General features: G+C 44.9%; 1 protein-coding gene across 5 annotated transcripts in view; it reads right to left on the bottom strand.

Annotated features, from left to right (window-relative positions):
• TBC1D19 (TBC1 domain family member 19) overlaps positions 1-24,530 on the bottom strand; it is a 90,687-nt gene extending 66,157 nt beyond the window's left edge. For 4 of the 5 annotated variants that reach the window (XM_081958912.1, XM_081958913.1, XM_081958915.1 and 1 more), the window contains exons 1-7: positions 24,332-24,530; positions 19,982-20,054; positions 16,302-16,347; positions 14,094-14,169; positions 4,582-4,656; positions 4,404-4,467; positions 3,014-3,060 (exon numbers count right to left, since the gene is read on the bottom strand). In XM_081958912.1, the coding sequence (XP_081815038.1) occupies positions 3,014-3,060; positions 4,404-4,467; positions 4,582-4,656; positions 14,094-14,169; positions 16,302-16,347; positions 19,982-20,054; positions 24,332-24,433 (483 nt within the window). In that variant the 5' untranslated portion in view covers positions 24,434-24,530. Of the gene's footprint in view, positions 1-3,013; positions 3,061-4,403; positions 4,468-4,581; positions 4,657-14,093; positions 14,170-16,301; positions 16,348-19,981; positions 20,055-24,331 lie in introns of those variants that run through there. The other variant, XM_081958916.1, reaches the window with a different exon arrangement.
• Positions 24,531-25,847: the final 1,317 nt, after the last annotated feature.

Genomic DNA, 25,847 nt, shown 5'->3' with positions numbered 1-25,847 from the left:
TTTATTGCACAGACAGACAGACAGATCCTTGGCAGCAATCCACCACGACTAGGCTCTCAGAACCCCCCGGCACTGAGACACGATAGCAGCTATCCAGCATGCCAAGCTCACCAGACGGAACTTTCCCAATTGTTCCTACGTTGACTTCTGCAAAGGGCGTATGCACAATCAGTCCTTTTATAGCCTGAAGGGGGAGTCTACTTATCAGCAGCTGTCCCATGACTCCTCCCCACTGCTCCAAGGCATGGCATCAGGAGCCCTGTTCCTTTGGCTCTCACCGCTGCTCCATGCCTCAGGTGCCTCCTGGTGGCCGACCAGACTCTCCGATCCCTGCTCAGAGTCAGAACCCTGCCCAGGGTCCTCCACATCCTCCAGAGCTGACTCATAGGGACCCTCGCTGTCGGAGTCTGGTGGCAGCTCCAACGGCTCCTGCTGGGCCACAACACCTAACATTGTTATTTTTCCCTAAACCGAACCATTTTATCTTCTCATGGCATAGTTTTTGTTTTTTGGAGGGTATTTTTAGCAAGCCCATCCTCTCCAGGGACTAATGAGATGCACACGGGGTCTCCTGGGAAGCGAGGGACCGCCTGCACAAGCTCTCCCCAAAGGGCCTCCGAGGGTCTGATCATGGCTGGGACTAACGCTCTCCTTTGGTTGTTCTGACCTAGGCTTCCTTAAAAAGCATGAAGCGAAGTCTTGGTCTCGACAAAACCTCTTTTATTTATACGACTGTGAATTCCTTTCATTCACAGTCAGCAAGGCTGAGCAAACAGTCTTTCAGAGGAATGTTTATCAACACGAACCTTATCTTGCTCTGAACCCCCAGATAACTAGTTTCCAAACGGAGAGCAAGGCAATACTTGGCACAGAGTCCCTTATAGTCACAAACAGCACTTTCCATTCTTAAAACGACCGAATGAACGAATTGTTTCCTGCAAAAGCCCCCTCCCCATTCGCTCCTCTTTTGTTTCCTATGGGAGGGGCCAATCACCTCCAAGGTGTCGACCCTGCTTTCTTAGATGTTTTTGTTTTCTAGCAGCTCTGTGCATGCGCACACTGGGAACAGGCTCCAGCTATTCCTCTGCTTCACTGCTGTCTATCTCCCTCTCTGCTTCCGACGCAGAGTCCTGGTCTGAGCTTTCCTCAACCCCCAGGACTGGCCCATGTTCCTCCCCAACCTCCCCACTGTCCGACTCTGCTGCCAATTCCGCTGGCTGCCGGCGGGCCACAACACTGGCTCCTCCTGAGCAGGATGCCGGCAGGGGATGCTGGTGGGCCTGAAGCTTCCCCTCAGCTGGGACATGGCTACAAATGTAGCCTGGTCATGGCGGAAGCGACTGCTGACCGGGCTGCTGCTGCCACCACTGCTGGAGATGGCTGTGACAGAGTTCACCCCATCTGGACACTGGGAGGTACATTTAAGTATCCAGCACATCAAAACACTCAGGGACAAGTATCCCCCAGTGAATCACTCTGGGAAGGAGTGTCAGTGAAGGGGCCCGCCAAGCATAAACACCAGTGGTGGGTTGGCTGCAGTGAGGAGCCCATAGAGAAATGGACGCAATAATGTGGCCAGCACAAATTGTTAGACCCCCTACCAGCTCTGAGCTTCAAAACTAAACAAGTGTTGTAGCCCGCCAGTGGAATTGGCAATAGATTCGGGCAGTGAGGAGGTTGGGGAGGAACATGGGCCAGTCCTGGAGGCTGGGGAAGGCTCTGATGAGGGCTCTGTGTTGGAGGCAGAGAGGGGGCCAGAGCCGTCTGACAGTTATTAGCTGTTGCTAGAGTCAGACATCAGTGAGGCAGGAGAACAGCTGGAGCCTGTTCCCAGTGTGCGCATATGCAAAGTTGCCAAAGGGAACAGGTAAAGAACAGGGGTCAACTTGGGAGTAAGCCCAAGGGTGGACGATGAATGGCCCCTCCCAGAGGACATAAAAGAGGAGCGAAAGGGGAGTGGAGTTTGCAGGAGACAATTAGTTCACTTAATTGGTTCGTGACTCTCTGAGACTCCTTGCCAAGTTTGGCAGATATCGGCCCGGCAGCTCTCCAAGCCAGATAAGGTCTGTGACCATAAATCCTCCTTTGAAAGACTTTGCTGGATGTGAATGAGAGGAATTCACAGTCAATTAATACAAGGGATTTTTGCCGGGACAAGGAATTTGCTTCATATTCTTGGGAAGCCTCAATCAGAACAACAGATAGCTATTAATGGCAATAACAAAAGTCAAAGTTCTCCAAATTTTTGCAGCTTAAGCCTGGTAGCTGTAGTCTACATTACCAGCAACAAGAACTATTATTACGGAGAAATCTTATTTCAAAACACGGTGAACAAAATCAGATATTAAGTTAGCTAGGCAGGACACATCTTTACAAATGTAAAAAATACTGTTTTGCCCTTCTCTCAGAGGAACAGATCATAAATATTTTTGCCTTTTAAAGTTAGTCCTCGGTTTACAAGCTTTCATTTAGCGACTAATCAAAGTTACAACAGCATTGAAAAAATAGTGTCTTGTGACCATTATTCACACTTATGACCGTGGCAGCATCCCTTTGGTCACGGGATCAAAATTCAGACACTTGGCAACTGGTTCATATTTATGACGGTCGCAGCGTCCCGGAGTCACGTGATCCCCTCTTGCGACCTTCTGACAAACTAAGTCAATGGGAAGGCCAGATTCACTTAACAACTGTGTTACTAATTTAATAAAGGCAATGTTTCACTTAACAATTTACTAAAAAAGGTCGCAAAATGGGAAAAAACTCACTTAACTGTCTTGCTTAGCAACAAAAATATTCAGCTCAAATGTGGACGTTAAGTCGAGGACTATAGAGGATTCCGTAATTTTACCATATAAGGTAAAGTACAGTATACTGAAGATCGCATTAAGGTTCATTTGTAAATCTAATGACTCAAATGATCCATTCTCAGGAACGACAATATTTTATTGGTTTAAAAAAAAGCATATCCAAAACTAAAATCTGATTCTTTTTTTTTTTTGCAAAAACTTACCTCAAGAAAATCTTTAGGTGCATAAACTGGCCTGAAGAGACTTAGATCTGAAATATAAAGTTATTCAACCCAAAACATTTTGTAGCTGTTTGGACTATACATTCCAACAATAATAATTATCAAACTTTATTATGTCAGCCTCATTCTCTGTTCAAAACAACATCCAGGATTATTTCCAAAGGAGTAAATCTCATGCAGAATAACTGAAAACATTAATGTTAATAATTGAGGAAAACTCAGAAAGTTTTCTTTCGTGGAAAAACTAAGAATACACAAAATTATCAATAAATAATTGAGCTGGTCTATTTTAACTCATTTAAAATTAAAGGATAGTTCTTATGGTTATTATAGTTTTATAGCTGTTGCGAGTCACCCAGAGTTGTTTTAAGATGGGTGGCCATACCACTCTTTTAAATAAATAAACCCAGTGAAATATTTTATGCACATATGTCATCCATGAAGACCAGCACAAAACCTTCCTCCCTAAACACACCCTCAGGGACTTGAGATACAATCTAAGTCCTGTCCAGTAACGGTATCCTCTTTTCTTCGGTAGCGGTAGCGTGCATGCCAGCATACGAAGGTCTATGATGATATCTGGGTGGGTGGGCGGAGCCTCCTGCCACCGCCACTACCCGTTTGTCCAAACCAGTGTGAACTGGCAGAATACCACCTCTAGTCCTGTCAATTCAGCCATAAAACACTTTAGAAAGCCAAGTATTCAATCATACATAGAACCTAAGTTGTTAATTTTGTATAGAGGGGTTATAACCTCATTCTTTTCAGGGGGGTTTTGTTGCCTGCAGTACCATAATGAGCAGTTTGTATTTTAAGGGATGGTTGATTTGTAAGGAAAATTGATGAGAATTTTCTCCTACAGCTTATTAACAGGAGATTGACAAGAAAAGCAGCTTAGATTTCTGAACAGCTTTTGCTATCTTCATAAAGGTAAAGGTTCCCCTCGCATATATGTGCTAGTTGGTCCTGACTCTAGGAGGCAGTGCTCATCTCCGTTTCAAAGCCGAAGTGCCAGCACTGTCCGAAGACGTCTCCGTGGTCATGTGGCCACCATGACTAAACACAAAGGCACTTGGAACATTGTTACCTTCCCACCAAGGGTGGTTCCCCCCATTTTTCTATTTGCATTTTCTACGTGTTTTTGAACTGCTAGGTTGGCAGAAGCTGGGACAAGTAACGAGAACTCCCTCCGTTACGCAGCGCTAGGGATTCGAACCGCTGAATTGTCGACCATTCTGATTGAGAAGCTCAGCGTCTTAGCCACTGAGCCACCGCGTCCCTATGCTATCTTCATATTCTCTTCTTAAAGTAAGTTTGTGAATGTGCACACACGGAGTATGATTTTAATTTTCATAATGAAGGGGTGCCATACCTGGTTCATCGGTCCCCATTTCATTCCATTTATTCAAAAGTTCCTTTTGCTCACTCAGCGATCTCTGTAGAGCAAAAGAAACAGGATGCAACCAACTCTAATATTGACAGACACCTAAATATACATGAGATTATAGATAAACTTTACATTTACAGGAAAAGCGGCTAGTTAAATGTACCTTCTGTGATAACGGAATGCCAAGTTCTATACACATGCTGTTTAGGCTCTTCAAAATACGTTTTTCCCAGTTCGCCTGGAAAACATAAATGAATAGTTTGATTTATGTAGTTTATCATCCTCCTAATTATATTATCAATAAGAAGGTATTTTTTCTCATTTTCTCTTTCCATTTAAATTTTAAATACTGGTATACATTATATGTATATACATACATTTCCATCTAACCCGCCTTTTCCAAGCAGGGCAATGACAAGTCCACACTTCCCAGTTGTATTTACTATGCCCAGCTGCAGAAGTAGTTTTTAAGTACATGCAGAGAAACCCTACAAATTTATCTTGTTCAGTAATGGAACAGGACAATTGGTGGTGACGTTTCGATGAGGTCCCACTCATCATCTTCAGGCTGGTGCCTTCGGCTTCGTGCTTGTGCGAGGAAAGCGTGATCGGAGCTGCCGTCTTTCTATAGATATTGGTGGGGAGGTATGGAGTGCTGGCTTTGTTGCTGTAAGCGGATTGGTTGGCTGTGTTGTAACATCTTGATTAGTTGATGGAGTTGATGTTTGCAGATTAGCCGGCTGAAACAGTCCAATCCGCTTACAGCAACAAAGCCAACATTACACACACTCCCACCAATATCTATAGAAAGACGGCAGCTCCAATCATGCTTTGCTCACACAAGCACCAGCCTGAAGATGACGAGTGGGACCTCGTTGAAACGTCGCCAAGATACTCTCAATCTTACATGGGAAAAGACCCGAATACACCAAAACCTGCATACCTGTACCCGTGAAAATTTACGAATATATATATATATGTGTGTGTGTGTGTGTGTGTGTATACACATATACACATACATACATACATACATACATACATACATACATACATGTATTTGTGTTACAACCCCTGGTATGCCCAAATATGGGAGGGAGCTCACTACTCCCCCTTTCTGTCCTTCGGCTCATTACAGAGGACCATCCAGGCAGAAAACCATATTTTTATTTTTAATGTTGCCTTTTTATATTTGTGTTGTATTTGTGCTGATAAATAAATAAAGGGAGACTAGTATAGATCTATTTCAAGCTATTTAGCTCCCATCATCTAGCCATACCCTTACTGGGAATCGAACCAGGGCTGTATTGCATATTAGGCCAATGTAATTGCAACTAAGCCACAGGCTCTCTTCCTTATCAGCTAGGCCAGGGAAATAGGTATGTATTTGTGTTACAACCCCTGGAATGCCCAAATATGGGAGGCAGCTCACTACTCCTTTCTGTCCTTCGGCTCATTACAGATACATACCTATTTCCCTGATTGGACAGGGCAAAAATAACTCCTCCTTTGCACTGTAAGTCAGCTACATGGAATTAAACACTACAATCCAATTTTTGTGTGTGTGTGTGTGTGTGTGTGTGTGTTTGAGAGAAGGGGAGGGAGGGAGAGAGGGAGGAAGGAGGGGAAGGGAGAAGAAAAAGAAAAAGAAAGAAGGAAAACAAATGCTGTCGCTTTATTTATTTATTTATTATTTATTTATTTATTTCGATTTATCAGTCGCCCCCTCTCCGCAAAGGGACTCGGGGCGACGTACAATTAAATCAAAATACAAATGTGGCATGGAGGAGGTAACACCAATATTTAACAGTCAAGTTCAAATAAATAACAATAAATTAAAACAATTAAAACAGTTAAAAACCCCAAAATTTACGTATAAAATATTAAAATAATTAAAATTGCCAGGGAGGTTAGAAATTTCTAGTTAAGCCAGGCCGGCTAGTTGGAACAGGTGGGTCTTGAGTTTTGTGCGGAAGGAGCAGAGATCGGTCGTTGTCCTGATATCTGGGGGGAGGTCACTCCAAAGGGCTGGGCCCATCACAGAGAAGGCCGTATTCCTGGGCGCCGCCCTCTGACACTGCCTGGTGGACGGCACCCGGAGGAGTCCCTCTCTGTGAGAGCGAATTGGTCGCAGGGATGTATGGGGCAGAATGCGATCCCGCAGATAGCTAGGTCCTGTGCCATGGAGCGCTTTGAAGATGGTAACTAACACCTTGAAGCGCACCCAGTAGACCACAGGGAGCCAGGTCAGCTCGCGCAGGAGAGGTGTTATATGGGAGAACCTCGTTCCCCCCATGATTGCCCGCACGGCCACATTCTGGACCAGTTGCAGTCTCCGGGTGCATCTCAAGGGGAGCCCCATGTAGAGAGTGTTACAGTAGTCCAGGCGAGACGTCACCAGCGCGTGAGTGACTGTGCGGAGGGCATCCCGGTCCAATAGGGGTCGCAATTGGCGCACCAGGCGAACCTGGTGGAACGCCCCCCTCACCACGGCTGCCACATGGTCATCCATAGACAGCCAGGCATCGAGGAGGATGCCCAAATTGCGCGCCCGCTCCACGGGGGCCAGTTGCTCGCCCTCAATGGCCAGCGATGGAATGCACTGGTTGAACCGGGGGGCCGGTAGCCACAGCCACTCCGTCTTGGAGGGGTTGAGTCTGAGTCTGTTGTCTCCCATCCAGACCCGTTTCCGGCTTCCGGCTTCCAAACACCGGGACATCACTTCGACGGCCTCGTTGGGGTGGTTTGGGGTGGAAATGTACAGCTGTGTATCATCAGCGTACAGATGGTATCCCACCCCAAAACCACGGATGATCTCGCCCAGCGGCTTCATATATGTGTTGAACAGGAGAGGTGAGAGGACCGACCCCTGCGGCACCTCACAAGTGAGTGGCCTCAGGGTCGACCTCTGCTCCCCTGCCAACACACATTGCGTCCGGTCGGAGAGGTAGGAGCGGAACCACCGCAACACGGTGCCCCCTACCCCCAACCCCCCCAGCCGGCGCAGTAGGATACCATGGTCGATGGTATCAAAAGCCACTGAGAGCTCTAATAGGACCAGGATAGAGGAGCAACCCCTATCTCTGGCCCTCCAGAGATCATCTACCAACGTGACCAAGGCCGTCTCCGTGCTATGCCCGGGCCGGAAGCCGGACTGGCACGGGTCTAGATACTCAGATTCCTCCAGGTGACGTGGGAACTGCTGAGCCACCACACTCTCTACAACCTTCGTTAAAAAAGGAAGGTTGGAGACAGGACGATAATTTGCTAGCTCCATCGGGTCCAGGGAAGGCTTCTTGAGCAAGGGCCTCACAACCGCCTCTTTCAAGGCGGCTGGCAGGAACCCCTCACTCAATGAAGCGTCCACAAGTCCCAATAGCCAGCCTCGTGTGACCTCCCAGGATGCCAGCACAAGCCAGGAGGGACACGGGTCCAATAAACATGTGGTGGCTCGCAGTCGCCCACGCAACCTGTCCAAATCCTCGGTGGCAACAGAGTCAAACTCCTCCCAGCATGGTCTCTCAAGACTCGCCTCGGACGTCCCCCCTGGAACACTGAAGGGGGCCCACTCCCTCCGGATTTGAGCGATTTTATCCTGCAGATATTCCCCAAATTCCTCTGCCCTGCCCTGCAAAGGGGGCTCCCGCTGCCTCTGTGACAAGAGGGAGCAGGTCACCCGAAACAGGGCGGCAGGGCGGTTCTCTGCGGACGCAATAAGAGTGGCACAATATCGACATTTGGCCGCTCTTAATGCCACAAGGTAAGTCCTTAAGTAGGTTCTTACCTGTGTTCGGTCAAATTCGGAGCGAGAGGATCTCCATCTGCTCTCTAGGCATCTCTTGTGGCGTTTCATCGCCCTTAGCTCCTCGTTGAACCAGGGAGCCAGGGCGGTTCGTTGCCACCGGAGAGGCCGCAAAGGCGCAACCCGGTCTAAGGCCCCGGTGGCCGCACTATTCCATGCAGCCACCAAGTCCTCCATCCGGGAGCGGGTCAGGTCCACAGGAAGTGGCCCAAGCTCCGTCTGGAACCTATCCGGTTCCATCAGGCGCCTGGGGCGGAACCATCTAGGACAATCTGGTTCCGCCTCCCCGCGGCGGGGGGTAGCACCAGGGAAATCGAGCCGGAGAAGTGAGTGATCTGACCATGACAGGGGCGTGATGGCTAGATCCCCTACTCCTAGATCACTCGTCCACTGGTCGGAGACAAAAACAAGATCCAGTGTGTGGCCTCCCTCGTGCGTGGGGCCCTGAATTACTTGAGTCAGATCCATGGCTGCCATGGAAGCCATGAACTCCCGAACTGCCTCGGATGCTTCTCCCATTGACGGCAGGTTGAAATCCCCCATAACTAAAAGTTTGGGGGTCTCAACTGCCATCTCAGTGATCCGCTCGAGGAGTTCGGGCAGGGCCGCTGATGTATAGCGAGGAGCCAAGTATACAATCAGCAGGCCCAACTGCCTCCTTGGGCCCCATCTCACGCCCAGAGACTCACACCCGGATATCTGCGGCACAGTGAATTCTCTCGGTTCCAGATTCTCCTGTATAATTACCGCTACCCCACCACCCCTGCCCTGGGCCCGTGGCTGATGGAATACACGGTAGCCCGGCGGGCACATTTCCACGAGGGGCAGACCTCCCTCGTGGCCCAACCAGGTCTCCGTTATTCCTGCGAGGTCCGGCTCCCCCTCTGAAATCAGATCGTTAATGAGGGGGGGCCTTGTTGACCACGGACCTCGCATTACACAGCATCAGCCTGAGGCCCTGGCTCTGTAGAACCTGACCACCTAGAATGCGGGGGTTGGTACAAACGACCGGGTGTGTCCAACGACCACGGTCTCCCAACCGACTACACGTTCTTCTATTGTCCTCGCATCTGCTCCTCCCTACGACCGTAGGTATCACAGAGCCCTCTATAGGAATGTTATTTTCCCTCCCCTCCCCCGCTCCGCTCACTTCCCTCCTGACCACACCTGTTCGCCTAGCTCTAACCAGACTCCTGGCCTGTGTAACCCTCTCCCCCACCCTAGAGCCCCCTAAAATATTTAAAAAACATTTGATTAAAAAAACCCTAATTCCCCGCTTCCTCCACCTCTCTGGGTTAATAAACCCGTCATCAAGGTGGGCCCTGGAAAGGGCAGGGGGGCATAACTGCGAGAGGGGGGCTCTCGCAACCGTAGCAAGTCTGACCTCAGGTAAATCGCGATCTTTTAGCTGTAACAGGGCTTAATACATAGTAGGGTATTGTAGTGCTGGTAAGGTTAATAAATCAAGGCTCCCAAATGAAAGAGGGGGGAAAAAACGAACGTCCACAGTAGGAGCCAGGAAGCAGTTCATAAAGTTCGTAAAGGCAATAAGGCGGAGATTCCAGTTCAGTGGGGGGGAACATCTTAACAGCGAGGGGCAGGGTAAAGAAGTCGGGGAAAGGTCAGGCATAAACCCTCACCCTCCGCCTCTTGTCCTGCTGGTCTTTTAACGGCCTCCAGCGACCCCCGGCGCCTCGGCCTCGCTCCTCTCTCCCGCGGCTTTCACACGGCCCTCGGAACTGAGCATGCCTGGCTGTGGAATTCTGGGAGTTGAAGTCCACAAGTCTAAAAAAATTGCTGCCTCACCAGCCATAAACCTCACCACACGTCACTGATATATACATATATATACATATACATACATACATATATACACACACACACACACACAAACATATATATATGAAAAAATCTGTTTTTATATTTTATAAAGATCGAATCAGATAGATAGACAGACAGACAGACAGATGTGTCTGTCTGTCTATCTATCTAATCTATCACCTTTTTCCCTCAAAAAAGAGGGTGAAAATCTGGGTGCGTCTTATACACTGAATGCAGCATTTTTTGCATCCCGAAACCCGTCCCCTTCAACAAAATGGCCATGCATAGCCTTTAGGAGGCTTTCAGGGTGCTCCTGGGAGCTGGGGAGGGCAGAAATGAGCAAAAAACAGGCCATTTTTTGCTCAATTTTGCCCCCTCCCGGCCCCCAGGAGTATTCTATAAGCCTCCTAAAGGCTATGCATGTTTTTTGCTTGTTTTTGGAGCCCCCAACACCCCAGGAGCCTCCCCACCCTCCAGGAGCACTCTACAAGGCTCCTAAAGGCTATTCGTGCCCTTTTTTGAAAACAAATGGGCCCATTTTTGCGAAGAACACGCCAGTTTTGCAGAGTGCAAAAACTTTTTTTTTAATTTGCCTCTTCAAATTCTTGGTGCATCTTACACTCCGAAAAATACGATATATGGATGGATGGATGGATGGATGGATGGATGGATGGATGGATGGATAGATGGATAGATAAGATAGATAGCAATAGCTAAATTTTTCTCCTGTGAAAGAAAACCGGAATGGAATAGTTTCAATTACTGTATTTGGGGGTGGGGTGGGGGGAACAGCCCTATCTTCCTGTTTATCTTCCATTTGAGAATTTCTTTTCCTACAATTCCTCAGTTTAAAAAAAAACAGTCTAGAAAACAATGTTACACCTACAGTATGTAATATATAACAATCTGACATGATTGTTTCATATGTATCATATGTACATTAGCTCGGTAATAAAAATGGAGGAATGTAATAGAACTGTCACATATCAATTCATTTGAGGACAATTTATTACTCACCCCAGGTAACACCATACATCTACTTTTACAGATCACTGATTTATTTATTTTTTGAATCCAGCAAACTCGGGCAAAATCCCTTCCTATTATACTTTTGAAAAAAAATATTCAGGTACGGAGTTTACACAACTGCAATTAACCCCATTATTTAGTGTAAAAAGTGATATATCTTATATGTCTAATGCTTAATATAATTAAAGCATTTAATTATGTTTAAATGCTTTACTTATATTTTTTTAATGCTTTAATATGATATAGTATGGATGGAGAGTAATTTTTCATGTGTTCGCTGAATGTATTGATGCAGGGCTTGTTTGTTTGTTTGTTTGTTTGTGTCATTTTAACTGTCTACAAAAGAACAGAAATGTCTTAAGCTTTTTTTATTGCCAATTCTCTTCAAATATTTATGCTCAGACATACTGACTGGCCAATATTATCCCATCTACTCTAATAAGGGCTTAAGTGGAAAGTTTCAGCTTGCCCCAATTGTCCTGTCGATGAAACAGCATTAATTGATTAGGATTTTGTGCATATCTTTTTCCAGCTCCTGTAAACCATTTTCAGCATTACCCTAATAATACATTCTTCACTTTCAGATGTGATTTATCATAATCATCATCTTTTAATAACCCCACAATCCCTTGCGGGGTGGAGTTTGGGCAACTGAATGGAGCACTAGCAGAATGTTTTAATGCCAGATGCCCTTCCTGTCGCGAATGTGGAGTTTTGTTCAGCAGATATATTCTCAGTGTGCCCAGAGAGAGAAATATCTGCCTTTACTTAGGATCGAACTCACAGCCCCCTGATCATGAGGCAAGAGCTCCACCGCTAGGCCACCACGCCACTCCCAAATGTGACTGTATGCTGCCATGATAAAAATAAGGGACAAATATCTGTATAATGCCATAGCATCAGACTGCTGACAACCTCAACTGAGCATTTAATCTTCTATAGATATGAAAATAGCTGCTTGTGTGTGTGTATGTTCCAACACAACTCTGGAACACCTCGAGCAATTTCAACCAAACTTGGTACACAGATGACTTACTCTCTGGAAAAAAATACTATGGGGGTAAGACACTCCTAACACTCCTCAGGGTGTGTGTTTTGTTATGATACAGCCTGTTGTGCCTTAAAATGGCTTCTACTGTACTGCCTTAAAATGGCTTCTAGTATACAGCGCAATGGAATTGCCATGGTAACGGCTTCACAGTAATCCACAAGAGGGGGCTCCCTCTGGTAAGGGGGAAAATCCAACATTACAAATTACATTTAGTTGGAACATTTCCCCCTTATAAATAAATACCCAGGCAACACCGGGTTATCAGCACTAGTTCTAAATATGAGCCTTGATTGGGTTAATTAATAACACGAAGAAGGTTAAAGTCACAAGAATTATAGTATTTATTTATTTCACAGATTTATATGGCTGCCCATCCTAAGCAGATGACTTTGGGCAACTAACAATATTTTCAAATCAGATTCCTATATACAGGTAGTCCTCGAATTACAATAGATCATTTAGTGACCATTCAAAGTTACAACGGCACTGCAAAAAGTGACTTATGACTGTTTTTTCACACTTATGACCGTTGCAGCATCCCCATGGTCACGTGATCAAAAGTCAGGCACTTGGCTATTGATTCATATTTACGACGGTTGCAGTGTCCCAAGGTCATGTGATCACTTTTTGGACAAGTCAACGGGGAAACCAGTTTCACTTAACAACCATGTGACTAACTTAACCACTGCAGTGATTCACTTAACGACCGTGCCAAAAAAGGTCGTAAAATGGGGGCAAAATTCACTTAATGAATGTCTCACTTAACCACATAAATTTTGGGCCCAGTTGTGGTCGTAAGTCGAGAACTACCTGTATGGACAATATATGGCAAGAAAGTAGAGGTAGTAGGCCGCTTTTTCCCAGTGTCATCGTAACTTTGAACCGTCACTAAATGAACTGTTGCAAGTCAAGTCCTTTTAAAAGGGCGAGGGGGCTTGCTTATTTTGTGAAAGGTGCACAGTCTGCCTATGTTGGTTGTTTGGGAATGGCTATTACATTATCTTACGGATCTGAAAACCAGATTTTATCCATAGCATTGCTGCTTGAGATTGGTGGCATTCAGTTCAGCCCAAACATATTTACTTACTATTATTATTTATTTATTAAATTTGCTCATCTCATTCGAAGCAATTCTGGACAGCATACAGCTTTAAAAGCAATAAAACCATTAAAAAAACATGTTGTGGCCTGCCAGCAGCCAGAAGAGCTGGCAGTAGATTCAGACAATGAGGAGGTTGGGGAGGAATATGGGCCAGTCCTGGAGTCTAGGGAAGGCTCTGACAAGGACTCTGCGTCAGAGGCAGAGATGGGGCCAGGCCCGTCTGACAGTTATCAGCTGCCTTGGAAATCAATGGGGCAGAAGAACATCTGGAGCCTGTTCCCAGTGTGCGCATGCAGAGTTGCCAGACGAAGGGAACAGCTAAGGAAAATGGGTCGACTTGGGAGTAAGGCCACAGGTGGACGGTGAATGGCCCCTCCCAGGGAAAATAAAAGAGGAGCGAAAGGTGAGGGGAGTTTGCAGGAGAGAATGAGTTCATTCCTGCATTCTTGCCAAGTATTGCGGCGTCTGAAAGATATCGGCCTGGCCACTCTCCAAGCCTGATAAAGGTCGGTAATTGTGAACTATCTTGAAAAACTGTGAGAGAGGAAAGACTTTGCTGGAGAGGAATTCACTGTAAATTAAATAAAAGGGGTTTATCGGGACCAGGACTCGGCTTCGTGCTGCTGGGGAAGCCTAGGTCAGAACAATAAATTTCTAAAAACAATACAAACAGAATTACAATCCAGGTGAAGTTGCAATTAACAGATGTGGAGAGAGGGAGGTAGCAGGATGTAGAATTTTCTCTTAAATTCATCAACCACCTCCAGTGTGATACCCCCCCCAATTGGGGACCCAAGCCAACTGGCAGAGTCATGTCAAATACAGCATATATCCATATTTGAGCATGTGCAGTAAAATTTAATCACATCAAACCTGAGCTTTTCTCATGTAAGCCAAAGGTTCCTTGATGTGTTCGGGAGGCACTGATGTAGAACAAGGTAAAGGAAACCTAAAAGGAAAAAAATAAGTATTATTTTAGTACCAGTATTACTTAGACCCACATTACTAAATAAATCTTTATAAATCATACTTTTCTTAGAGATATGTAAATTTTCAGGCACAATATACAGCACTAGCACTTATATACCGCTTCACAATGCTTTATATCCCTCTCTTTATAGCCCTCTCAGCATATTGCCCCCAATAATTTAGTTCTTCCTCTTACTGACCTCAGAAGGATGTAAGGCTGAGTCAACCTGGAGCTGTTAAGAATCGAACTGCCGGCAGTCGGCAGAATTAGCTTGCAATACTGCATTCTAACCACTACGCCACCACGCCTCTCAATACATGGTGTTGTGATCAATCTATGGCCTTGTGAAATATTGCTAGAGGCACTTATGTTTCACTGTTTATCCTGGTGGCAATAAGGTAGGATAAAATTGAAGAGAAATATTGAGATCTGATAATCACTTCAAAAACTTAACATCGGATAATTCATTTTTGTTCCCTGCTAACTTCCCACAAGCAAGGCCAAAGGGGAAGCCTGCAAGAAGTCAGAAATCACAACTGTCAGAATATTCATGAACTGGAATAGGACATAGCAACAGGTCAGCCATTGGGGACTGGCTGGAATAGGACATGGAAACAAGGTCCGCCAATGGGAACTATTTGGTAACAGAGAGCTATGCCAAGGGGCTCAGAGCCTGGGTGTGGCTTACCTATGTAGCTCTGAGTCTGTGCAAGAGAACTAATCTAGTCTCCAACTCTGAATCAAAACTGAAACTGTTCTCTGCTGTTTTCTGCTCTGCCTGTTTTTGTCTGTCACTTTTTGCCACATTGGAAGAACCACTGTTGGTATTGTATATATTACTTCATGTGTTATTATGTATATAAAGAGAAGTTAATGAATCCTGCTGAATCAGTTATCTATGTGGGCTTTCTGGATGTGATTTCTGCAACAAACTCTGACAACAGTCATATTAACAGCCATCCTCGCTTAATGCCCCAAATGATCCTGTTAGAGGAGGCACTAATGGGTTCAACCCAGAATGAGTTGCATTGGAAACAAGTGACATACAGGTAGTCCTTCATATACAACAATTCACTTAATGACGGCACTGATAAAAGTAACTTATGGCCAGTTTTCACACTTACGGCCGTTGCAGCATCCCCTTAATCACATGATCAAAATTTGGGCTCTTGGCAACTGGCATGTACTTATGACAGTTGCACTGTTCCGGGGTCATGACCACCTACAACATTCCCTGCTGGCTTCTGACAAGCAAAATAAATGGGGAAGCCAGATTCACTTAGCAACTGCAGTGATTTGCTTAACAACCGTGGCATAAAAGGTCATTAAAAAGGTTAACTGAGGGACTGTCTCTTGCCTGTCACATCTACCCGACCCATCAGAGCGGGGAGGCAGGGAATGTTGTGGGTCCCATCCCCTAGGGAGATACACCTGGTGGGGCCCAGAAGAAGGGCCTTCTCTGTGGTGGCTCCCTCTCTCTGGAACATCATTCCCCCCAGAGATTAGAATGGTTCCCACTCTAACACTCTTCCGGAAGGCGCTGAAGACCTGGGTCTGCCAGCGGGCCTGGAGAACGCAAATCAAGATGGAGCCCATTAAATGGCTCATGTGATCTGCTGTCATCGGGGCAGGGGGGTGGGAGGTGATTTTGTTATATTGTACTATATTAATTTATTTGATTCTTTTTGTTAGTTTTTATTGTTTTAAATGTGGTTTTATATTTTGAAAGCCGTCTTGAGTCTCCATGGGCGAATAGGCGGCAATATAAATTCAATAAACAAATAAATAAACAAACAAACAAAATAAATAGGGCACAATTCACTTAACAATGGGAATTTGGGGGTCAATTGCGGTTATTGAGGACTACCTGTACACGTTAAGTCAAGGCTTCCCCAAGCTGTGAAATAGTATATCTCCGCTTGAAGAGGTGCAAACATTGTTTTTATTGTTCATTTGTCTTCATTTTGGGGTTTAGGTTTGTAGGGAAGGTTGCAACAGTAAAATTACACTAAAAAAAAGTGTGATGGCAACACTTTAGGGGCCTCTAAGCCACACGGCATGCAAACATGAAGCAAAAGTTATACCAACACCGAGACAAAAACAAAACTCACATACTGATTTCTCTGTAAACAGCATTGTGCAGCTTCTTTTCCCAACCTGGCAAAATAAGAGTTAAAAAAAAAACACCTGAAGATTAGAAAAACTCATTCGCCGACATTTAAACACTTGAGAATAACAGGATGGGATAGGAAAGAGAATTTTTAGTCTTAAAAGCACACAAAAGCACCGAACATAATTCATACATTCCTAATTTTGTTTACAACATTTATGTATCTTATAAAAGGTAAAGGTTCCCCTTGCACATATGTGCTAGTCGTTCCCGACTCTAGGGGGCGGTGCTCATCTCCATTTCAAAGCCGAAGAGCCAGCGCTGTCCAAAGACGTCTCCGTGGTCATGTGGCCGGCATGACTAAACGCTGAAGGAACACGGAATGCTGTTACCTTCCACCAAAGGTGGTACCTATTTTTTCTACTTGCATTTTTATGTGCTTTCAAACTGCTAGGTTGGTAGAAGCTGGGACAAGTCACGGGAGCTCACTCTGTTACCCGGCGCTAGGCATTCAAACCGCCGAACTGCCGACCTTTCTGATCAACAAGCTCAGTGTCTTAGCCACTGAGTCTCATCTTATGTACTAGAGACCAATACCCCAATGAAATTCAAAAGGCAAGTGATGGCTTGGAATTGATTTCCAAGTAAAGGTCCACAGTAGGGCAATTTGACAATTGCACACCATCTCCCAATGCCCTGAAGCATCCATTTCCACTTATCTTATGCCATTCTGGGTTCTGGTGCCATACAAAAGCCATCAGCGGTTTGCCTGTTCTGATACTACAAGCAAGCCACTGCAAGAATGTACTAAGAGGAAGCCCCAGCATTGCACCAAATCCCAACAAAGAAGGGTTTAAGTACAGGTCATCCTCCACTTACGACCACAACTGAGCCCAGGATTTCTGTTGCAAAGTGAGACATTCATTAAGTGAGTTTTGCCCCATGTTACGAACTTTCTTGCGTCAGTTGTTAAGTGAACGGCTGAAGCCGATAAGTTAGGAATCTTGGTTGTTAAGTGAATCTTCCCCAATTGACTTTGCTTGTCAGAAGGTTGCAAAGGACATGACCAAGGCGGTCCCATTACCTTGGGACATAGCAACGGTCATCAATGTGAACCAATTGCCAAGCACTTCACTTTTGATCACATGATCATGGGAATGCTACAAAGGCCGTAAACTGTGTAAAAAAGTCACTTTTTTCAGTGCTATTGCTGTCACCAAATGAACTGCGGCATCTGCCCTTCCTATAATCTAAGTTAAGGGTTAAGGGCTTCTTGCTGCTGTCACATGACATTTCATGACGTTTTCCCCATTTGTGGAACTGGAGTGGGCGTGGCCTGTGCATGATCCATCTGGCCCGCAGGCCACCAGTTTGACACCCTGGTCTAAGTGTGTTGTGGCCCGCCAGCAACCAGTAGAGCTGGCAGCAGATTCGGACAGTGAGGAGGTTGGGGAGGAACATGGGCCAGTCCTGCAGTCTGAGAAAGGCTCTAATGAGGGCTCTGTGTCGGAGGCAGAGAGGGGGCCAGGGTCGTCCGAAGGTTATCAGGTGCCTTCAGAGTCAGACATCAGTGAGGCAGACAAACAGCTGGAGCCTGTTTCCAGTGTGCGCATGCGCAGAGTTGCCAGACAAAGGAAACAGCTAAAGGACAGGGGTCGACTTGGGAGTAAGGCCACAGGTGGACGATGAATGTCCCCTCCCACAGGGAATAAAAGAGGGGTGAAAGGGGAGTGGAATTTGCAGGAGACAATTACTTCGCTTAATTAGTTTGTGGATCTCTGAGACTCCTTGCCAGGTTTTGCAGATATTGGCCTGTCAGCTCTCCAAGCCAGATAAAGTCTGTGACCATAAATCCTCCTTTGAAAGACTTTGCTGGATGTGAATGAACAGAATTTACAGTAAATTAATAAAAGGGTTTTTTTGTCAGGAACAGGAGTTTGCTTCAGGCTCTTGGGAAGCTTAGGTCAGAACAAAGTGTTGGAAACTGCACATGACTAAAAGCAGCAACTGCTACTGTTCCAGAATACAGCCTCCAAATCAGCAGCAAATCCCACTGCAATGATGTAAATATACCTACTTCCAGGGTTTCAAAGGACAACGTAGGAGTCCAAGGCAATTGTTGTGGTGATTCAGTTGTTAAGTCATCTCCGATTTGTGCCAACCCCATGGACCATACCATGGCACACATACCCTCCCACCATCTACTGTTTCTTGGAATTTGCCCAAATTCATGTGTATTGCGTGATGACAATATCTAACCATCCCTTTTTCTGCCGACCCCTTCTCCTTTGGCCTTCCGTCTTCCCCAAGCCAAACTAGGAAGGTAAAATAGGAGTGTCCTGGCTAGCAATATTAAGCTGCACAGGTAGTCCTCGACTTACGATGGTTCATTTAGTGACCATTCAAAGTTACAACAGCACTGGGAAAAAGTGACTTATAATCATTTTTTCACACAATCATTACAGCATTCCCAAGGTCACATGATCAAAATTCGGACAATTGGCAACCGACTCGTATTTGTGACCATTGCAGCCTCCCAGGGTCATGTGATCCTGTTTTGCAGCCTTCTGACAAGCCAAGTCAATGGGGAAGCCAGATTCACTTAACAATCGGATTACTAATGATGCAATGATACAGTTGACAATTGTGACAAGGGGAAGGTCAAATGTTTCACTTAGCAACGTAAATTATGGGCTCAATTGTGGTCCTAAGCTGAGGATAAGGGCAACATATTTTCAGGCAGTTGAAAGGATCAAAGTAGAGATGTTAGTAGGAACTTTTAATTTTTGCTTGATAGAACAGTATTTCAGCCTGGGAAATTTCTGGTAGCACAAGAATATGTTCAGCAGATCAGTTAGCAAGCTGCTTAAAGCAGGGGTCCCCAACCTTTTGGACCTCAGGGACCACTAAATTTATAATTTCAAATCCCACAGACCACTAATATGATCTGCCTAATGATCAGTTGGGTGGGTGTGGCTAGATGGTCATGTGATTGGGTGGGCGTGGCCAACTTGATGTCACTCACATCGAGGGGCGCCTCACAGACCTCTTCCCTCCCTTCCCAGCCACTCCTCGCCTGACTGTCTGGGTTCTTTAGGGCCCCAACAGGAAGCAGTTGCTGGAGCTAAACAGCCACCATGAGAAAGAGCTGGCTCAGTTCAAATTGGATCTGACCGAGGAGGCGGTTCCAGGCCATGATGCAGTCCCACTGGAACAAGGCACTCCAGCTCTTCGTCACCAGCGGAACTTCCCTCCAGCCTTCGCCCAAAGCCCGTCACTAGGAGGCTGAATTCCAAGTTGGAATTTCTGCCGCCCTCCGACTGGCACAAAAGGACCCTGAAGGGGGAGACTCTCTGCAGCAATACAAACGTTCATTGCACATATCCGGTCCAGGGGCCATAGTTTGAGGACCCCTAATTTAGTGCAATTTTAAAAATGCAAATAATTTTTGGTGACTGCTGGCTTAAAGCAAGATTTCAAAAAGGTTGCACAGAAGTGGGCGCAATAACAGCTTGTTCCCCATGGTTGTTAGCAAAGAGTAAAGATACTTCTTTATAAGCTGCTACACTTAATGCATTTATTAGTCGGTTGAAAATTAACCTGAAGTAATGGACCATATCTAATATTCAGCACTTACTCAAACCAAATATCTTAAAATGCAATGAATAAAAAAACACAAACCTGATGTCTTCAGAAATTCTTTAATATCTTCCTTTAGGGATTGTAGCTTAATCTCTGGTTTGTGTAAACTGAGCTAACAAGAAAGATAAACATGACAGAAGTGTCAAAATTCTTCAAAAATCACGAGAATCAACATTTAGTTAGAAAAAGCGCAAAAACTAAATTGAAAACCAAGATACTGTTTTAAATTTTCTTGGGGTATATCAGGTGCACAAACTAACAAACATTATGTTTTATGGCTCACCGTTACCCCTCACTTTTTAAAGTTAGCTTGGTTTGACAAATGCCAAATTGCTTGTCAGAAGGTCGCGAAAGGGCATCACATGACCCTGGGACACTGCAACCGTCATAAATATGAGTCAATTGCCAAGCGTCTGAATTTTGATCATGACCATGAGGATACTGCAACAGTGTGAAAACGGTCATAAGTCACTCTTTTCAGGGTGTAACTGCTAGCAGTCACTAAATGAATGAATTGTAAGTGAAGGATTACCTGTACTAGGTATGTGTGCATGTCAGTATTAAAGGTAAAGGTTCGTTCCCGACTCTAGGGAGCAGTGCTCATCTCTGTTTCAAAACCAAAGAGCCAGCGCTGCCCGAAGACGTCTCTGTGGTCATGTGGCCAGCATGACTAAACGCCAAAGGCACACGGAACGCTGTTACCTTCCCACCAAAGGTGGTCCCCATTTTTCTACTTGCATTTTTCACATGCTTTCCAACTGCAAGGTTGGTAGAAGATGAGACAAGTAACAGGAGCTCACTCTGTTACATGGCGCTAGGGATTCTAACCACCAAACTGCCAACATTTCCGATCGACAAGCTCAGCATCTTAGCTCTGAGCCATCATCGCATCCCACTTGTCAGTATTAGGAAGCCAAAAAGAATATCCTGAGTTTTATCAGAGGAGATTTGTAAAAGAGAAACAGCAATGGAAAGCTCATAAAATAATACAGACATTACAAAAAATGGCTTTGGAGTTTCATCTTTCAGAGATACAATTTCTCAAAGTTAATTTCCTTGCTTCTAAAGGTTGGCTAGTGCTAAATTATGACTGAGTAAATTGTATGGATATCTACATGAGAAGTTATAAAACATTAATGCATCAACTTTGATTTTCTGATGAAATTATGTATCTTATTTCAGCTAACAATTCCAGATTGGAAGATAGAAGTGCACCATGTACTTTTGGGGGGGAGGGGGGGATAACTGGTGGTTCAAATGAAAAAAAATATTTAGTTTTTTAAAGAAAATCTTCAATTGTTTTACAGATATATAGATTATTTTAAATATTACCAGATTCTAATTTCTAATAGTTCAAAAATTGTTAATAATTGAAATTAAGTATCCTATAATAAAGAAACATGCAGTATAATTCCACAATTATATCCCTCCTCAAAAAACAAATAGCAAAAAAGATATACTTTTTATTAGAGGCACCAGTCTGAATAAATGTGCCTGAGTGTTCTCTATTTGTAAATATTCTCTATAATTTAATATAGAAATTGCAGAAATACATCTCTCTCTCTCTCTCTCTCTCTCTCTCTCTCTGTGTGTGTGTGTGTGTGTGCGTGTGTGTATTTATGTATATAAATAGAATTTGTATGTTTTTAGATCTATTATGCTTTTTTAATTATTGTACCCCACTCTTCTTATGCTGGTCTTTAAAAATCTAATTAACTCAATATATTAAAAGTATTATTATCAGCTTCAAATAGACTGATGTATTTTACACATCTTAAAAATGGAACATGGTAAAATGTTATTATAATAAAAAATAATAAAATTAAATTATTATTGTTGCTATTGTTATCTTTTATTCATTAAACATGAAAGTCAACTGAACATTTAAAAATGTATCACAAATACCATTGACTGGTGCTAATGGATGGTACAGTTTGCTGCCAGCGTCGTAGGTATCAAACAAGGACCTTCTTAAAATATACATGTTCCAAGTAGCACAGTTTTTTGCAGTTCCGCTGGTGTTATTGCAGGAAGCTGCAATTTCTTGATGCGTGTTATTAAATTCTTGGACAAGGTACCAAGTGCCCCGATGACAATAGGTATCACTGTTACAATTCATTAATAAATGAATGGCTGGTTAGTAGCTCAACAGCTCGAGTCCTAACCAACGTCGGAGGAAATAAGCTGCTCCAAGTAGGGTGGTTTTTTGTAGAATCAGAATGTTCAAGTCTGGTAAATTTAGAATTTCCAAATAGTGAGGTAGCCCTTTAGGTATTGTGCCAAGGGCTCCAGTTGTTTATTATTATTATTATTGCATCAACAGAATTGTATCACAGCGGCCAGTTGTTTCGCAGGAATTGGCATTAATTACTAGTCAAGCCCCACCCAGGGGCCTAGGACATCGTAACGTATTTTCGTAATATGTGTGCGGAACCAAGCAGTGCGGCCTTTTGCATTTGACTGATGGTGATTTTGTCAATTTTTAACTGTTTTAAATGTAATTCCAGTGCTTTTGGAATAACACCCAGTGTGCCGATTACCACTGGAACTACCACTGCTGGTTTGTGCCATAATCGTTGGATTTCGATTTTTAAGTCCTGGTATTTTGCGATTTTTTCATATTCCTTCTCCGCGACCCTGCTATCACCTGGTATTGCGATGTCTATGATTGTAACCTTATTTTTCTCAACCAGTGTGATGTCTGGTGTATTATGCGCCAGTATTTTATCCGTTTGTATGCGAAAATCCCACAAGATCTTGACCATCTGACCCTCGACAACTTTTTCAGGCTTATGTTCCCACCAGTTTGTTGCTGTTTTAATATTATAATTTTTGCACAAATTCCAGTGGATCATTTGTGCCACTGAATTGTGCCGCATTTTATAGTCAGTCTGCGCGATTCTTTTACAGCAACTGAGTATGTGGTCAACAGTTTCATCAGCCTCTTTGCAAAGTCTACATTTGGCATCATCAGAGGATTTTTCGATTTTGGCCTTAATGGCATTTGTGCGGATAGCTTGTTCTTGCGCAGCCAGGATTAGTGATTCTGTTTCTTTCTTTAATGTACCTGTTGTTAACCATAACCAAGTTTTTTCACTGTCCACTTTATCTTTTATGTTTTCCAGAAATTGGCCATGCAATGCTTTGTTCTGCCAACTCTCCATTCTTAATTTTATCACATCTTTTCTGTATTCTTGTTTCGTCTGTTGGGCCTTCAATAGATTTTTGTTCTTTACTTCGATTAATAGATGTTCTTGACTTTCTTTTAAATAATCAGCCAGCGCATGTTTTTCTTCTTCAACTATTTGCTTCACTTGTAATAATCCTCTGCCACCTGATTTTCGGGGTAGGTATAGTCGATCAGTGTCACCGCGTGGATGTAAACTGTAGTGCATTGTCATTAGTTTCCTGGTTTTTCGGTCCAAAATGTCCAAATCAGCTTGTGTCCAGTTAACTATACCAGCTGTGTATCTTATAACTGGTATTGCCCAGGTGTTTATGGCCTTGATTGTATTTCCACCATTCAATTTAGATTTCAAAATTTTCCAACTCTGTTGGTGTACTCTCCCCTGACAATAGTTTTTACTTCTCCATGCTTGATGTTATCCAACTGCAGAATGCCTAAGTATTTGTAGGCTTCATTTTTGTTGCATTTAATTAGTTGGCCATTGGGCATTTCAATTCCCTCACACGCAGTGATTTTGCCCCTTTTTATGGATACAGTGGCGCATTTTTCCATGCCAAACTGCATTGAAATATCGGTGCTGAATACTCGGACTGTGTTTGTCAATGATTGGATTTCTATTTCTGACTTTCCATAGAGTTTCAAATCATCCATATATAATAAATGCGAAATTTTTTCGGCTTCTTTGGCTGTTTGGTAGCCTAATTTCATTTTTTTTTAAGATTACTGATAGGGGGATCATCGCGATGATGAAGAGAAGAGGTGAAAGTGAATCACCCTGGAAAAATTTATTATTATTATTATTATTATTATTATTATTATTATTATTATTATTATTATTATTATTATTATTATTATTATTATTTTGCTACTGCAGTGAATTAACAGGGAACAGATTATGAATGCTTTCGGAGGAAAACACGTATTTAGTGTTCTAATTATTATTGCAATGACTTGGGAGGAAATGACACTGCTGTCGCTATTATTTTGCAAGGTTTTCCGAGACTTAGAAAGATGCTGTAATTGCATGCATGGACCGGCAGCCAGTAACAAAAAATCTCCGTTTGTTATTCTTAAGAAGCGAGCTGAGAAAGAGCCTCCCGATCGCAAAGCTGAGCAAGAAGCAAGGAGGGGAGGCGGGGCAGGGCAGGAAAAATGATTGCGGCGGGGAGGAGGAACCCAAAGCGCGGCACAAGCCGCCTCACCCGAGCCTGTCGCTCCAACTGGGCGTGAAGTCCGGAGCCTTTCAGCCTCTCCACGATCTGGGCGATGGTCAGGGAGAGGCCGTCCTCCGTGCCGGCTAGCATGGCGGCGGCGTCGTACGAAAAAGGGCTCTTTCTTTTCGGCCGTTGCGGCACGGGGGACCGATTTCAGCAACGCTCCCGGCCAGGCCAGCCCAAAGCTCAAAACCTCAGCGAGTTGACTGGCGTTGCCGGGCAACGGCGCGAGGCGGGTGCCGTGGAGAGGAAGTTCCCCAGGAAACGCCGCCCGGGAAAGCCACGTTCCGCCCGCTTGCAGCGCCCTAGCGAGCAAAGCGACCGAGCGTGGAATCCCTTTGTAGAGGGACAGACTGTTAAAAATCATTTCACGCAGACTCACAAGCACGTTCTCGTCTCTGTTAAAAGAGTGCATATAAAAATCAATCCTAAATAAAGGGCTTTGTAACTTGGCAAGTTAGGTTCGTGCCAGCCTTTTTGGAATATGTATGTATGTATGTAGGACTGTAACTTGGTTGCTTGTATCCTTACGATCTATATTGATATATACTCCATATCTTGCAGGAACTTGTGGGAAGTTAAAACTCACCCCTCTACTAGAAATTGAAATATTTTGGAAACATTAAAAGGGCAGAATATTTCCTCTAAAAGGGACACAGAAACTCAGCTCCCCCACCTGTTAAGTTCGAACGAAAGGCGAGCGGAGACGTGAGGAGAATTCAACCAACTTTATTGAACAAGCTATTCACAGTCAAAATACAGGAGAGAATCAATGCAGAGTTCGTCTGACAGCTATTTATACGAAGCTGTCAGACGAACCAGCCAATCCCCAAGCCAGAGTTTCCCCGCTCTCAGCCAGGTCGCGTCTTAGCCAATCAGACGCGACCTGGCTGTTGCTAGCGCAGATGCCGGCAGTCGGAGGGAACTCCCTGACGTCATCTGCCCGGACACAACACTCCTTCCCCCCCAGTGACTGCGCATGTGCAAGCGACGCACAAACGTAGTCACGTAAATATTCTGGGCGGCGCCGGACCCGCCCAGAACGCCTCAGTTCGGCAGGAGGCGTCGGAGAGGAAGGTGGTGTCCGTGGAAGCTCCTCCCGCAAGGGAGTGGAGCTCCGGGCGCCATCTTGGAGGCCCACCCCTGACGGAGGAAAACCAGGCCCAGGTAGGCAGGGCCGAGGGGGCGCGGCCGAAGGCGGGCTTGAGCTGGGCACTTGTTGGTAGGCCTGGCCTGACTCGGGGAAGGCCATTTGGAACCCGGGAGGCTGACGCCTAACGGGCGACACCCCCACAATAGTGGACGGCCGGGAGGCGGCGTCCAAGGATGGGGAAGCCCCGGGCAGCTGGACCGGCCGGACGATATCTGGTGGAAGGGCACCAGGGAACAGAACGTTGGAGGGCTCAGGCGCAGCGACGTTGATGGTCGACCTTGCGGGGGTGTTGTCGCTGGTGCTGGGCAGGCGGCGCCTCAGTTGATCCAGGTGCCGCCGCCATTCGGTCCC

The sequence above is a fragment of the Natrix helvetica genome (assembly GCF_964273705.1).
Source record: "Natrix helvetica genome assembly, chromosome: 7".
Classification (NCBI taxonomy): Eukaryota; Metazoa; Chordata; class Lepidosauria; order Squamata; family Natricidae; genus Natrix; species Natrix helvetica.
The sequence above is the reverse complement of the archived record's forward strand: the minus strand, read 5'-3'. Positions and strand labels throughout refer to the sequence as shown.